This window comes from Silurus meridionalis, chromosome 6, assembly GCF_014805685.1.
Source record: "Silurus meridionalis isolate SWU-2019-XX chromosome 6, ASM1480568v1, whole genome shotgun sequence".
NCBI lineage: Eukaryota > Metazoa > Chordata > Actinopteri > Siluriformes > Siluridae > Silurus > Silurus meridionalis.
The window spans coordinates 6,989,466-7,004,242 of record NC_060889.1 but is presented as its reverse complement, the minus strand read 5'-3'; the positions used below and the strand labels follow the sequence as shown (position 1 = coordinate 7,004,242).

The 14,777-nt window shown below is 36.0% G+C and overlaps 1 protein-coding gene across 7 annotated transcripts in view; it reads left to right on the top strand.

Annotated features, from left to right (window-relative positions):
* astn1 (astrotactin 1) overlaps positions 1 to 14,777 on the top strand; it is a 258,717-nt gene that overhangs the window by 171,498 nt on the left and 72,442 nt on the right. For all 7 annotated transcript variants that reach the window (XM_046851383.1, XM_046851382.1, XM_046851386.1 and 4 more), the window contains 2 exons: positions 6,809 to 6,913; positions 8,609 to 8,797. In XM_046851383.1, coding sequence (XP_046707339.1) covers positions 6,809 to 6,913; positions 8,609 to 8,797 — 294 coding nt within the window. The remainder of the gene's footprint in view (positions 1 to 6,808; positions 6,914 to 8,608; positions 8,798 to 14,777) is intronic.

The window sequence follows — 14,777 nt, the reverse complement described above, 5'->3', positions numbered from 1 at the left end:
ATATGTAGTCAGAATGCTGCTCTTCTATTCTTCCAAAGTGCACATAAGCAAGTGTTTTATTTTGCACAGCATGCCGTAAAACAAATCTGTGTATGATACCAGAATCTGTCACATGACATGGACGCGAGTAGTGATTTGACTGTTTCCGCCCAGGAGTCCTTTAATTAATGTCAAATGCATGCAGCACAGTGCAATTTACTTTTATATACATGGCAAATTTATATGCTCAATTTTGTTCAGGCATTGCAATAGTGATTTATCAAAAGCAAAGCTTTCAGCAGGCTATTCAACATCCAGAAAGTAGTGGATAAAATATCCTGTGATGTGAGTTGCGATGTGCTTTTTTCTGAGGTTGCTGTAAGTAAAAAGAGGTTTACAGTGTGCTCAAGGCAAAAATCAGTATAGCACTTTTTTCAGCATGTAGTTCTTTCCCAGTTCCCACTCAGCAGTCATACAGCTACCAAACCAGGAAGATGAAGACTTACAACCCAGTGTTTCCTCCATTCTCACAAGTTGCCGTCTACATTATTTTTGTTGCTTGTGGTTCTTGTGGAAAGCACTACACTCCACATGTACAAGCTCACACGTGTCCACGATTGGTGACATTGTAATTGGTATGGGAGAGAGTGCACGTGGCATCTTCTGAATTTAAACTTTCGATCTCTAGACAAGAGAGTGACCGCTTTTCTCTTGTGCCATTCAAGAGCCCATAACAGCAAGTAGTCATTCTATTAGGGGTGTCCCTGACAAAGGCCTTACAAAGTCAAATCAGTATTGTCAAGTCTTTACTATTGGTTGAAGCATATGTGTGTGGGGGTGTAAAGACACCAGTTAATCAACATGTGGGCAAGACACCTTTTGTTTTCTTTCACGCACACCACACAGAAACAACTTTTTAATAAAATGACCAAAACTGCAGGTCGTCAGTTTTGACCACCTTTTTAAATTTGCAATGAAAGGCAATGTGCATAAACATTCGTTAAACGATTCTTCATAACGTTTTAAAACCACGATGTACAGAACATCCAACAAAGAAATGGAAGAAAATGTCATTTTGGATAAATAAACCTAAAAAAAAAAATAATAATAATAATGCAGAAAGACCAACCTGCATTTGCATTTCACATGTCGACAAATCAAATGAAATGCGAGCAATGCTGTAAGTACAGCGCAACATTGATGCACCGAAAAAGATCAAAATTAATTTACAGAATTCAATTAGAACAGAATAAATATTTATATATAATAATTATAAATATTAAAGTCCTGGGGGAGGTTAATTTATTCACACACATTTTTAAAATATTTATTAAAAGCTTCTTTCTTTTGAGCACAGCCATTTACACAAAATGACATAATTTTCATTTCATAACACCTCTGCGTGTTATGAAATTGGACTGTGAGATTGGCAGTCTAATCAGGCTCCTCCGATCGAAGCATGGAATCTTTGACTATTCAGGGTCACCCCTAAAGTACATTATACAGTATATGAACTCTGATTATACCTGATTTAACCACTAGGTCATATAAAAATGGAATTTAGGTTTCATTGAAAGTTTTATTTATTTTGAAGTTTATTAACTTTAAAAATAGACAAGACAAAAATCTGACTTCCAAAATGAATTTAAATACCTGATGTGTACTGGCGTTATGTGAAAAATTCTAACGCTCAAATTTACTCACACTTCAGCCAAATGTAAATTTGATTGTTCAGATATGGCAAAGATAAAATTGTTGAATAATGTAATTGTTCAGAATTCTACAATCAGGTTTGGCTACACAGAACAAAACGAAACAAAACCGATCCTACACCTTATTTGACCACAACCAGAAGAGAACAACTCTGGGAGCTTTTGAGAAATGCTATTAGATCAGTTCAGCTCATTTCCTGCTTATGGATGTCAGAAATCTGCTCTTGTCTCTTGGTGAGAAGCCAAACTGAGGTTGAACACTGATGTGGTTGTGACTGGCGGTGATTCATACTTTTGGCACAAAGCCCCTATCCCAAACTCCCTCTCAATTAAAATGCCAGCATATGGCCCAGTGACCAGCCAGGCTCTAAGCTCCGAGTCTGCTGAGATGCCTTGAGACACTGACACGCTCTGTCCACATGAAAAAGTGTGTCACCTTGGACTTTAACAGTGTCTCCTCTATAACTGTGTGTGCACAAAGAAGAGATGTGGAGATGTGTGCTGACTTTCTATTTCCCGGATACGTTTTGTATGTTAATTTACAAAATGTTAGATTTTGCCCTTTCCTGGATTAAAATCTTTCCATTTTTTGCCACTGTCCAAGGAGATTCAAAGGGCAATATGGTATAAGTTTGAAAGTATTTAGCGAACAAATTCTTTTTTTTTTTTTGCCAAGTAAAATAAAAGTGACCCAGCCTTTTAAAGCTTGATGGTGGTGTTACTTTCTAATGCTTGAAGTCAGCTTATTTTAATAATTTGCCTATACTACAGTGTAATGCATAATGACACTCACTGTAACACACAGATGGAAAAATCCAGAACATTTTTAAAAATAATATATTAGTGATGCTTTAATAAAAAAAATAATAAAAAGCACAGTTGCATTCTCAAATCAGATGTTATGGATTGATTTCGTATAAAAGTACAGTGCTGAGTAGCAGTACTAACAGTTCTGACAATAACATACACTGATCAGGCATAACTTCATGACCACCTGCCTAATATTGTGTTGGTCCTCCTTTTGCTGACAAAAAAAAACCTGACCCATCGAGCATCTACAGCATGAACTTCTTCTGCATTTTGAGCTACAGAAGCTTGTCTGTTGGATCAGACCACACGGACCAGCCTTAGCTCACCATGTGCATCAACGAGCCTCGCCGCCCATGACCCTGTCGCCAGTTCACGACTGTTTCTTTTTCGGAACACTTTATGGATAGATAGATATAGATAGATACTGGCCACTGCAGGCCGGGAACATCCCACATCCCCCTTGTCAAAGTCACTCAAATCCTTACGCTTGCCCATTTTTCCTGCTTCTAACACATCAACTTTAAGGACAAAATGTTCACTTGCTGCCTAATATATCCCACCCTCTAACAGGTGCCATGATGAAGAGATAATCAGTGTTATTCATTTTACCACTCATGTAGTTTAGTAATGTTACTTGCTGCAACCTAACTGATAACAGAAAGTAACTTGTACACATTTAATAACATTAAATGTTACTATCAAAGGTTAAAAAGTGTGAAATTTTGTTTATTAATAAATAAACAACACTTTGTAACATCGCAATCTGTTGTCTGTTATTCTTTAGAATTAAAGCTAAATCAATAGCGCTATGTATGTCACTGTATTGTCAAACCACATTGTGTATGCTATTAACAGCCCACTTTGTTTATGCTGTCTTGTCTTCTTCCTGACAATGAGCTCACAGAACAGCATCATCATTACTCTTCTATTCGATTAGTGAACAAAAGTCAGGCTCTAGTTTCACAGTTCTGTCTTTTTCCTCCTGCTCGTCCATTCTTCAGCTTATCCAAGGGTGAAATGGAACATGGGCTACATCTGTTAATAGTCTTTCATGAGCCATATGAGGACTGCTATCAAAAACTCTCTACTGTCCTCTGCAAAGACTTTAAATGGGTGGATTTGGTGCCACGGTGACTTTTAAGCTCTTCAGTTGTGTGTTTGGCATGTGTACAAAGTACAGAATCAATTTTATATCTGGGATTCTATTAAATTTGCAGCATATGCTTGTGTGTGGCTGGTATTTATATATACACGCCTGTCCATCAGCAGCCTCTTTTTTTCTCAGCTGGATGTTCAGAGCTCAGCTCAGTCTTTAACGATGCCACCACTGACTGGCAGATTTGTGTCTTAAGCCCCTGAACTTGTGTTTGCAAGGTGAAGTTTGCTAGTATTAATCATTCTGTCAGGCAAGAGCAGAGAGCCCAAAGGGTAAAAAAAAAAGGAGGATGGCCTGTAGATTTTAGCTGAGAGAAGAGAAATCAGGGGTGTGTACTGTGTTGGGAGCTTGTTATTAATCCTAACAGTGACATGTGCTGTACAAATGCCAGGGTGCTCCGTGGGGGCAAATGCATCTTTTCCATTTTAGATGGATCTAAGCGAGAGGCGCTCAGTGTGAGCATACTGCGCGGGCACGCATTTAGGGTCTTATTTATCAAATATGTGCACTCTGTCAGAGCACTAACTGGGGAAAAAAGAACACAAGAAATGCAGTCCGTATGCTTCTATCTATTTCCAATTTTAAAAAATTTAGCAAAAGGAGTCATGTAAAATAATTCATATCTACTGCATGTATTCACAATCCTGAAACATTCAACCACATAAAGGAAAAAAAATGCTTCTATGGCTTTACATAGTCATGGCACTGCTCCTGGTGCTGGAGTAAAAATCGAATCTTTAACCGCACTGTGTTTTTTTCTTAAATGAAGCGATGCTTCTTATACAATAAATTCTGACGGTGAGGCAAATGGGGCAGGGGCAGTGTTTTTTCATGACAATTACTCAAAGAACTTTGTACTCAAACAATTGTAAAGCAAATAATGTTTTTGAATATAATGGGGAAAAAATAAAAGACTGAAAAATATAATGTCTCTGACCCATAGTAATTGACAAAGCTTCTTTTTACACACATTCAGAAAACTACCGTATTTATTTAAATGCATACTAAAACATTTATCTTCCTGTTCTCTGTTTTAAGGATTTAATAAAAGAGTGTGACATAGAATGGTAGAATTTGTTTTGTGGACAAAACATTTCATTGGTACAAATTCAACATAAAACACCTTAAATGCCTGATTATACTGTATATATGCTTTGATGATAAATTATTGGGGAACATGGGACAAAATTAAATTTTTTTTAAAGAGCTACTGGTGTATCAAATAAGCATTGAGATAAAAGTACTGGACTCATAAAGATTAACAATATAGCTGTTTCATTTATTATTTATTTCAAAAACATTGAATATCTTACTCTGCATAATTACTATGTTCAGATTCTAAATTTGCAAAAAAGAAAAACCCAAGGATTATGGCAGGACAACTATTGCATTATGCACAATTTAAAATCTTTCCTGTTTGCTCAATGTGCTGATGTTCCAGATTTATTTTGAATACTTTTCAGCCAGTTTTATCCTGGTGCTTATTTATGCAAATCCCTCATTTTCTGCTTGCATGTGAAATCTATAGAGAAATAAAGATCATTTTTAATGTTGAGCGGAATTTTCCCCTACTTTCTGTGCCTGTCAGTATTTGCCTCGCTTCTCAAAGATGTCAGTTTCAGTTTGCAATGCCATAAACCTAAATATGAGGTCGTTGTGCTTAGCACAGGGTGCATTATGGTTCGTGCATGCCTCCAGATGTGGTAAACATGACGTTGGATTAAATTGATGTATGGCAATGGTGCCTCATGTGACATGCCGAGGCTGACAGTTGCTACAGGAGACGATATGATTGATCACCTCAGCTGCACTTACATATGGCTGAGTGTGAAAAGTTGTGGTTCTGCTTGCGGCGGAGCAGTGACGGGTCTCCTCTATTGCATGATGAATGACACATGCATCTATGTTTTTCATTTATAGAAATTTTTAATGCTGCATCTTCTATTTATAATGTATTACCCACAAAAAATGGTCTGTAGGCAGTCAATCATTTAGTAGAAATTCCTGCTGCATACTATTTAATCAGAAATTGTGGTCTATCCAGTATTATCCAATCATATTGCGCTAGTTATATTATGTTAAAACGATTAGAAATATGTTGTTGTTGTAGATGCATCATTGTTGGTATCTTTTCATATATTTTCAAATCTTTCAAAAAAGATTTATGCATCATAAACATATTTTGAAATTAAAAAGACTATTTATTAAGTTGTTCACACTGTTTGTTATTTTAAGAGATTTGCAGTTTCATACATTTTTTTTTACTATCAGGTGGACAATTATACAAGTACATGAACTTTATCTTAAATTTTAAAAGGACTTAACATTTAATTTTACTGTCAGGTGGACAATTATACATTAATGGAACTTTAATGTAATAATTATGATATTTTTTTTAATTCAATATCTGATGGTTTTACTTATGTTTATTTTGTTTTTTTAACAAGAAAAAATTTGTGATTCAGCATTAATGACAGGACCCCCTGCAGCACCGCTGTAGACCCCCGGTTGAAGACTTATGATCTAGACTAAACACAATGCATCCTAGACTAAACAAAACGTATTCTAAACACATTATCCTCTAGACTAAACACAGTCTGTTTGGTTGTAAAACACAGTTTGGCTTGATTTTGGGAAAAGGTCCCTCAAGGTGTTTATAAGTGTTATTATTTTTTAGTTTTTTTTTTTTTTTCCTTCATTTTCTCATCCTGCTGATTGAAGAGTCATGGCAAAAAAGGACAAGAGGCACTTCGAGTCCTTTAAAGCTTAAGCATGTTCTCATGTGGCTAAATGCAAATGCAGTGATTTTCAAGTAGCGACAGAATGGGGTGTGATTCTCAGGGAGGCAGTGAATTGCCTGCATGTAGAGCTGAACCAATCAAGCAAGGTTAGGAGTAACAGCTGCTCCTGCATTCCATTTCAATTTCTGGAGGAGTTGTGGCGGAAAAAAAAGTTGTACGAGTCCCAGTTTGTGTGACTAAGCATTAAAAATCACCTCAAACATTTAGCAACTAGCTGAAAAATGTTCTGTCACAAATCTAATAGCAGAATGCTTTCTAAACAAGCATGGAGAATGCATTTGTGTCAAACTCAGCTTTGATTTATTTTCCATCTAGTCACTTGCACTGTTTTGCACTTTTTTTTGTTTCAGGGATGGTGAACTACAGCGAGGTTTCAGGATATCCTCTAGTGCAGCATTGGAAGCTGCGGTCCATTTTGTATCATGTCAGGCTCAACCAGTGGACCCTCTCTCAAGGTACAGCTATCTCGGACAGCTCTCTATTTTTGTTCGTCTTTTTAAAAATGACCCGTGGGGCACCGTGCTCAAAGAACAGCTCTGGGGACCATGTGTTAAAACAGTGACCAGAAGAGGTAGGAGCTCCAGAAAAACAAAAGCATTTACATTGTCATTGGAGGATCGCAGGTTTGATTCCTGATGACAGACAGGAACGAAGAAATCACATTTATGCCTTCTGTGCAAAAAGAATGTTTTTTTATTTTACTCTCTCAATAAGAATGACGTGCTATTTGTGTCTGCCTGTGAGCCCATGGATGCTACAATGGATTTCTTTTTCTTTCTTTCTTTCTTTCTTTCTTTCTTTCTTTCTTTCTTTCTTTCTTTCTTTCTTTCTTTTCTTTTTTTTTTTTTTTTTTTTTTCAATTTTTCAAATTTTAATTTTTGTTCTAAATTAACAAATTAAGCTCCATATAGCATAAATGCCATGGCACAGTCCTTCATGTGATTTTGGCTCAGTTGATTTCTCTTCTTTGTCTTTTTTATATATATTTTTTTTTTGAAGGGTGAGTATGAATTTGATACGTACAATCTCCTTGTGCACACTTAATAAGCCAGATAAGTACTAATGAATGGTTAGTGAAGTTAAGCCTGTGCACATTTAAATTTTTACAAGAACGCCAATTTAATCCAGAAGTATAAGCAAATTTAATTTGCTTGACTTGTTAATACAAAAAAATCATTTTAAATTGCCATGCCTCCTTCTTAGTAAATGACACTCATTCTTTTATCTTCTCATTCACAGCAACATAATTCATTGTTGATTCTTATCTGAGCAGTGTGTTTGAATAGGGACCCACTGATCATGATTAGCACTAAGATACTTTTTGTTTTTATTGTTTTATTAGTATTTTTATTTATTTTTAATTTTTTGTAAAGGTTTTCAAGTTTTTTTTTAATAGCATTAAACCAATCGCTTTTTATTTGCTCATCACCACACTGACATGAACACTATCTGGAGAAAAGTAATGAATACACATTTGTCCTGAGTCTCTATGCTGTAATAAATGCTGTAGGGATCAGAAGTCAAACGTTCTCCACCTGTTTTTGTGTTGTACTATGTTGAAAATGGTGATATATTGAAACATTTTCAAAGGTCAAAAGCACAACCCACACACATGCACATGGATATCTGCAGGGTTTTGTTTGTTTAGCTAGGCCTCTATTCCCTGGATAATTTTATTTTGCACATAACAATGAGTAATGAAGTTTTTTCATGGTGCTTTAAAATATTCAGTATTTAAAGTGTGTGTGTGTGTGTGTGTGTGTATATATATATATATATATATATATATATATATATATATATATATATATAAAGAAATTATATATTTTTATATATATATGTATATATATATATATAATATATATATAATATAATATATTATTTCTTTTATATATATATATATATATATATATATATATATATATATATATATATATATATATATACACACACACACACTTTAAATACTTTAAATTTTCAATAAACCAATATACAACCCAAATACAAATAAGCTTGATAACATGTATGATCCTGTTTCATATTGAATCAACATGGCTTTGTTGTTTTATGAAGATGATAATATATTAACATTAATACTAAAATACTACTTTTAATAAGACGCTAATCTTGTACTCTACTCTTCTTTTCAGCCTTTAGTTCAGCCATCCATTCTCTGGATGGCGCTACACTGCGCAGTGACTTCGTGTCCATTCTGAAGGAGTTCGGGAATCACTTTGTCCAGGAGGCAGTGTACGGCTTTGAGGAGTCCTGCACCATCTGGTACCCCAATAAGCAGGTGCAGCGCCAGCTGTGGCTTGAGTATCAGGACATCAGCAAAGGTGAGCTGGATGCACAATACCAGGTTTTAGATACATTTGTTTAACTGCTTTGCTTTGTGATACTGCTACTCTTAGAATTAGGAGACACTACCTGTAGGTTAGAACAATAAGTATATATAATTGTTTTGTCATAAATTTTAATGGAGTCATTAATTTTAATGGACTGACAATACAAAATACAAAATCCACTAAGAAATGAACAACAAAATAAATACTTGGATATGAACAAATGAAACGGTTCATATGCTTTGAAAGCTCCTGAGGTAAGTCAAAAAAACAAAAACAAAAAAAAAAACCCTAATGTGAACCTTGATATAGTTACTGCAGTTTTATACTCCAAAAACACACTAATGTTTTCATCACATTCATTTTAACTGCATTTACATATTTAATCCCAATTTTGTGAAACGATGTTTCATATGAAATCCATGAACGAAAGCAATCCAAAAGCAGTCCAATACTTAAGAAAAGAAAAATGTATTCAATATAGACAAAAGTAATGGCACCCTATATAAACAGAGCAAGTTAATCTTTGCCTGTGGTAGCTGAGCTGCATTAATGAAAAAGAATTACTGCACACCTTAGAGACAGTTCAAGGGGCATTTTCTCAGCTTTTACTGGCTTTTGTGTGCGTCATCAAATCAGATTATGCTAAGCAATCTACTGATTGCCATTTACCCACATGTACATGGGTACAAATAAAATTTTAATTTTGCCTTTAAAAATGTTTATGGATTTTTCTTACTAGAAGTCTGATCAGTATCCCATTGTGTGCTAAGAGATTATGCAGATATAGTTAAGTAGTTTTTAAATAATATAAAAAGGTCTAAATTGTACTTAATTATACACACTGTATGTGATGGGAATAACAAAACAGTACAAAACTGTCTTAGACAGAAAACTGTCTGCATTAAAAAGTATAAAACTGTGTAATTAAAATGATGGAACATGCATTGAGTGTATTGTGAACTAGTAAAGGACAAATCTGTGAGTGAACCCTGACATTAAATCAATTTGATGCACTTTGAGAAATGACTTGAGAGGCACGTCTTGACAAGCGAAGTGAAAAGTGGTCTCCTTAATCCCAGAAATGTTTTGGTGCACAGCCCTGCTTGTTCTGAGTGGGAGTGAAGGAGAACTGAACCCCAGCGCTGCTCTTGGGAGGTTAGTTACAGCTGTTCAATCGATAACAGAGGGCAGGGCATGATTCAGCTTTCCCATCTGAATCTGAACTCCTGCCAGCTCACCCCAGTCCTTAGGAGACTGTTTCCCGCTTTCAGCTTAGTTCATGTGTACAAGGTGAGTACAGACATAATAAAGGAGAAATTAGAGCTGGCTCCTAACTAATATTTACCTTCCAGATTTACAAAAAATACTTTCCGATACATGGTAATTGGTTTTCATGAATCATATGCAGTGGTGAATTGGGGAGCATCTCATGAGGAGACCATATTTTTTAAAACATAACACCTGTTCATGTCAGCCATGTCAAAAGACGCCAGACAAACGGTTTCTGTAGTCTGAGTAGGGATACATGAGCTATCAAATGTTGATGTATTTCAAGAAAGACAAAAATGCTATGTTTTAAATGTTAAGAACTAAATTAAAATAGAACTATAAACACAATAATTAGGATTTCTTGACTCTAGTGGCATCTGGTTGTCGCTTTTCCCTTTGCAAAGAAAAGCAGCAGCATCAGCGAATAATATTGAGTTTATTTAAGGTATTATTTATGCATTGTAATCCACAATTCATTTCCAAGAAGCTCCAATTAGTAACGTTGGGCTTTTTTTTTTTTAGTTTTTTTTCTCTAAGAGATTTTCTCGCATTTCACAGATGAGAGAGCTTTAAGTAAGCTGAACTCCCAGGCCATTCAAAATGTTGTTTTGTTGAACCTCTGGCACACTAAGCCATCCATCTTTTCACTTGTGGTTGTTTTCATATCTCAGACAAAAAAGGGATAAGTAATGACCCTCCTCCCTCCTCCGCTTCGACCCAGTAGTTCTCGCACCACTGTTTCCTTTGCACCAATCGACTGCTTGTTTTTTTTCTTGTTCTCAAGGACATTTTGATTTGCAATTCACCGAAAGCTTTTCACTTGTGACAGATGGCATTAAATGATTGAGTTTTCCTACCTACCTTCTCGCCCCATTATTCTCCATTTTGCCCGGTTCTGGCATGTTTATGGACATTATTATGTGTTGAAAGTCAGGCAAGTTTCAGAAATCAGCAAGAGGTTTTTTCCCCCTCGGCCTGTTAATTGTTAATGTTTATCATTTTAGATTACTTAGTGGCATGTCATGTGGGTTTTTTGTCCATCTACTGTACTGCAATGTCAAGGGAGTCAGAACATGGAATTTAGAGAGAGGAGAGGGAGAAAAAGAGATGTTAGTCCTTCAGTAAAAGGTCGCACTCTTCGGGTCTGGGTAATAAGCTCACTGGAGACTTGGCTGGAGATTTGTGCTCTTACCCTCGGCCCAGATAGCATGAACCTTTAGGGAACCGCTGTTCTACGCTTCAGCATGATTTCTACATGGATGGAGACAGCATCCACTTGCCTTATACATATTCATGCAGGTGATAAGAGAAAAAGCTTGATGTAATCTTGATGAATTAGCAGAAATGTATGCTAAAACAACTACTTAGTAAGGAAAAAAGTGAAAGATTTTGTCTCCGGTAGTCACTTTTATTTCTGTTTGGTTTTGCTGCAAACCTGCAAGACAAATTTCTGGTCATTAAATGAGCATGAAGCAGTTTGCAAGAATATACATCACTGTAAAACAGCACTTACATTCGGTTCTCTTAATTGTTCTTTTCTGTTGGGTGGTTTTATGTGTGTGTGTGTTTGTGTGTGTGTGTGTATGTGTGTGTGTGTGTGTGTGTGTGTGTGTGTGTGTGTGTGTGTGTGTGTGTGTGTGTGTGTGTGTGTGTGTGTGAGTGATGTTGCTTTTTTGTTTTATTGATTGGACATGAGTTCTGTGTTCTCAATAAATGATGTAAGTGGCAAAAATATCGATCAGTACAGAAGCATAAAATCAATAATGATCAAGCAGGAGGTGATCAATAAAAGAAGAAAACATAGAAGCCTTTATTTATCACATATACATTATAATGTAGTAAAAAAAAAATCTTTGCATACGGAGCTTGTTTGGAAGCTAGGGTCAGAGTGCAGGGTCTATAATGATGCAGCATCACTGGAGTGAAGAGGGTTAATGGCTGAACAGTGGCAGGTTGTCTGTACTGAGGGGCTTGAAACTCAGACTTTTTGATCATTAACCCCCTGAGCCTTTAAAAAGCTGTCATGGATGCTTATGTTTGTGTGTGAAGAGGGTTTGAGAAATAAGCAAGTTAAAGGTTTTGGCACACTACATGAGTACCAGGTGTGTGATTTTTGAACCTGAATTCCATAATCTGTTAAAATTTCACTGTTATATTAAGCATATATCTCAGCCATATAAAGACAAATTCCTTCAATTGCACAATTTGATCATAAATCAGCTTCTAAACCATACAATAATTCAATTCAGTTATTTTTTATTTGTATAGCGCTTTTAACAATGATTATTGTCTCAAAGTAGCTTAACACAGATAATGTGGTGATAAAAAATTAATTTGTTCTTTATAAGTGTAAGTTTGTCCCTGATAAACGAGCCGGTGGCGACTGTGGCAAGGAAAAACTCCCCGAGATGGCATAAGGAAGAAACCTTGAGAGGAACCAGACTCAAGAGGGAACTTGTCTTCAGCATAGCTAAAAGTGAGAACCAGAAGGTAACACCGACATGAGGGATCTCTGGGATAAGAGACAACCTGCCACACCACCGTCAACCAACCTGAGTGAACGTGTGAGAGTAAGGGGACGATGGATATACAAATATCCCAGGTCACCAAACACTTTATCCATGATCCCTCCAGATCTGCTCCTTTACCTAAGAAAAAGCTACTGATAAAAGGCTTGAATAAATAAATACGTTTTCAACCTCGACTTGAAAACTAAAACTGTGTCTGAGTCCCGAACACTGATTGGAAGGCTGTTCCATAACTGTGGGGCTTTATAAGAGAAAGATCTGCCCCCTGCTGTAGTCTTCAGTATTTGAGGTACCAACAAATAGCCTGCACCTTTTGATCTAAGTAGGCGTGGAGGATCATAAGCAGAAAAGCAGTGGGCCTAAGACAGATCCTTGAAAACAATAGAGAGTAGCTGATTTAAAACTAGCAAGGTAAAGAATTTTGGTGCCACCACAGACTAGCACAAACTAACTAATAGTAAAGGTGCTTTTTACCTGTCACTTGTACGTTACAGCAAAGTACAGCTGAGTGTTAAGGGCCTTGAGGTTAAATAGTGGTAGCTCGACAATACTGGTGCTTGAACCTCCAACCTTCCAATTATTAACAAACTGAGTTACCACTTCCCAAATTTAAAGTGACTGCAGCTTAAATCTTTGTCACACATGTGCATATTGTTTTAGTGTATCATATTTGCTTTAAGTTATTCTAACACTATTAATGAGCAAAATAAAACGACTGATTTACATTTAAGTGAATTAAAATAAAGTATGTTAAACTTAAGTGTAGTTTCTCTCTGCTCAGCTCAACAATTCATAGTACATATATATTAATCTGTATATTATGTTCTTAGTACATATATATTCATCTGTATACTGCATTTATAGTACATATACCTCTTTAAATTACTGTTTATAGTCTATATTCCATTCTATTTAACTATGTAAATTAATGTAAAAACTGTATATCCTGCACTTGCTGTTATTGCACTCTGGTTAGACCCAAACTGCATTTCGTTGCCTTGTACTTGTACATGTGTAATGACAATAAAGTTGAATCTAATCTAATCTAATGTAATCTAACAAATACTCATATTTAATCATTCAAGTAAGCAATGAAACACCTTCAGACAATGTCTGTATAGTCTGACTGTATATTATTACATTTATGGTAAGCCTTCTAAATGAAATATTTTATAGTGTACTGTGCCTTGAAGAAATTCTTCAAACAGAATAGAAAAAAGAAAATGGAGTAAAAGGTGTGATTTCCTTTTTTTCTGCAGATGGCAACATTATTCACTTTCATCTGAATCAAAATGGTTTTATTTATGATGGATGTTGCAGTGTTTGTCGGAGAGACATAAATTTTATATTTGAACTTTAAAGGATAAGTTGAAACTGTCACTTGGTTTACCATTTAATATGTGACCATTTAGATTCAAACTATCATAGAACTGAACCAAGTTCAGCTGTGGTAACTGGATGCTTTCTATTTTTTTCCCCCAAAGACTATAACAATATCCAGTAGCCAGGTAAAACCATTAACCATTGTCCAAAAATATGGTGCTTGGGTGGTTAGTGTTGAGGTGTTGATTGTGCAAACTCTGCCCAGTAAACCTTATTTCAACATTACTTTGATAGATTTAACTTGCACAATATTATCTGATGCAAAAGTGCAAAATCTATTTGCAGATACAGTGATGCACAGATGCATCAAGGTTGTTAAAATAATGGCTTATTTTCAGTTCATAATATTTTACACAGTGATCAATATATTTTGAGCTTGGATAGAATCCAATGCAAACCCATACCTGATAAAACACTGTGAAAAGTGGAAAAGATCATACTGTAGCGACTCAGTTTTGCAACTGTCAGAACACAGAAACCAGAATTATTAATTATTGTGGTGTTTATTTACGGCAAACAGGGTGTGCGTAGGGAAAGGGAGAAGTGAAGACCACGCGTGCAAAACTGAGTCGCTACAGTTGTGTGCTTTAAAGTGCGTGGGCTTTTGCCGTTCCGAGCGAGATGTGCGCCATGACTGGAAGAGTCTTTGACGCCTTAGGGACCATGGTTTTGGTCGTGTGCTGCTGCCTACAGAGAGAAGAGAGAGTTCTTTAATATACTATTCTTCACTCAAGAAGGGTGAACTGCTGCTCTCCTGCCTGATTATGTTGCCCCACCTCCCTTCCATGTGT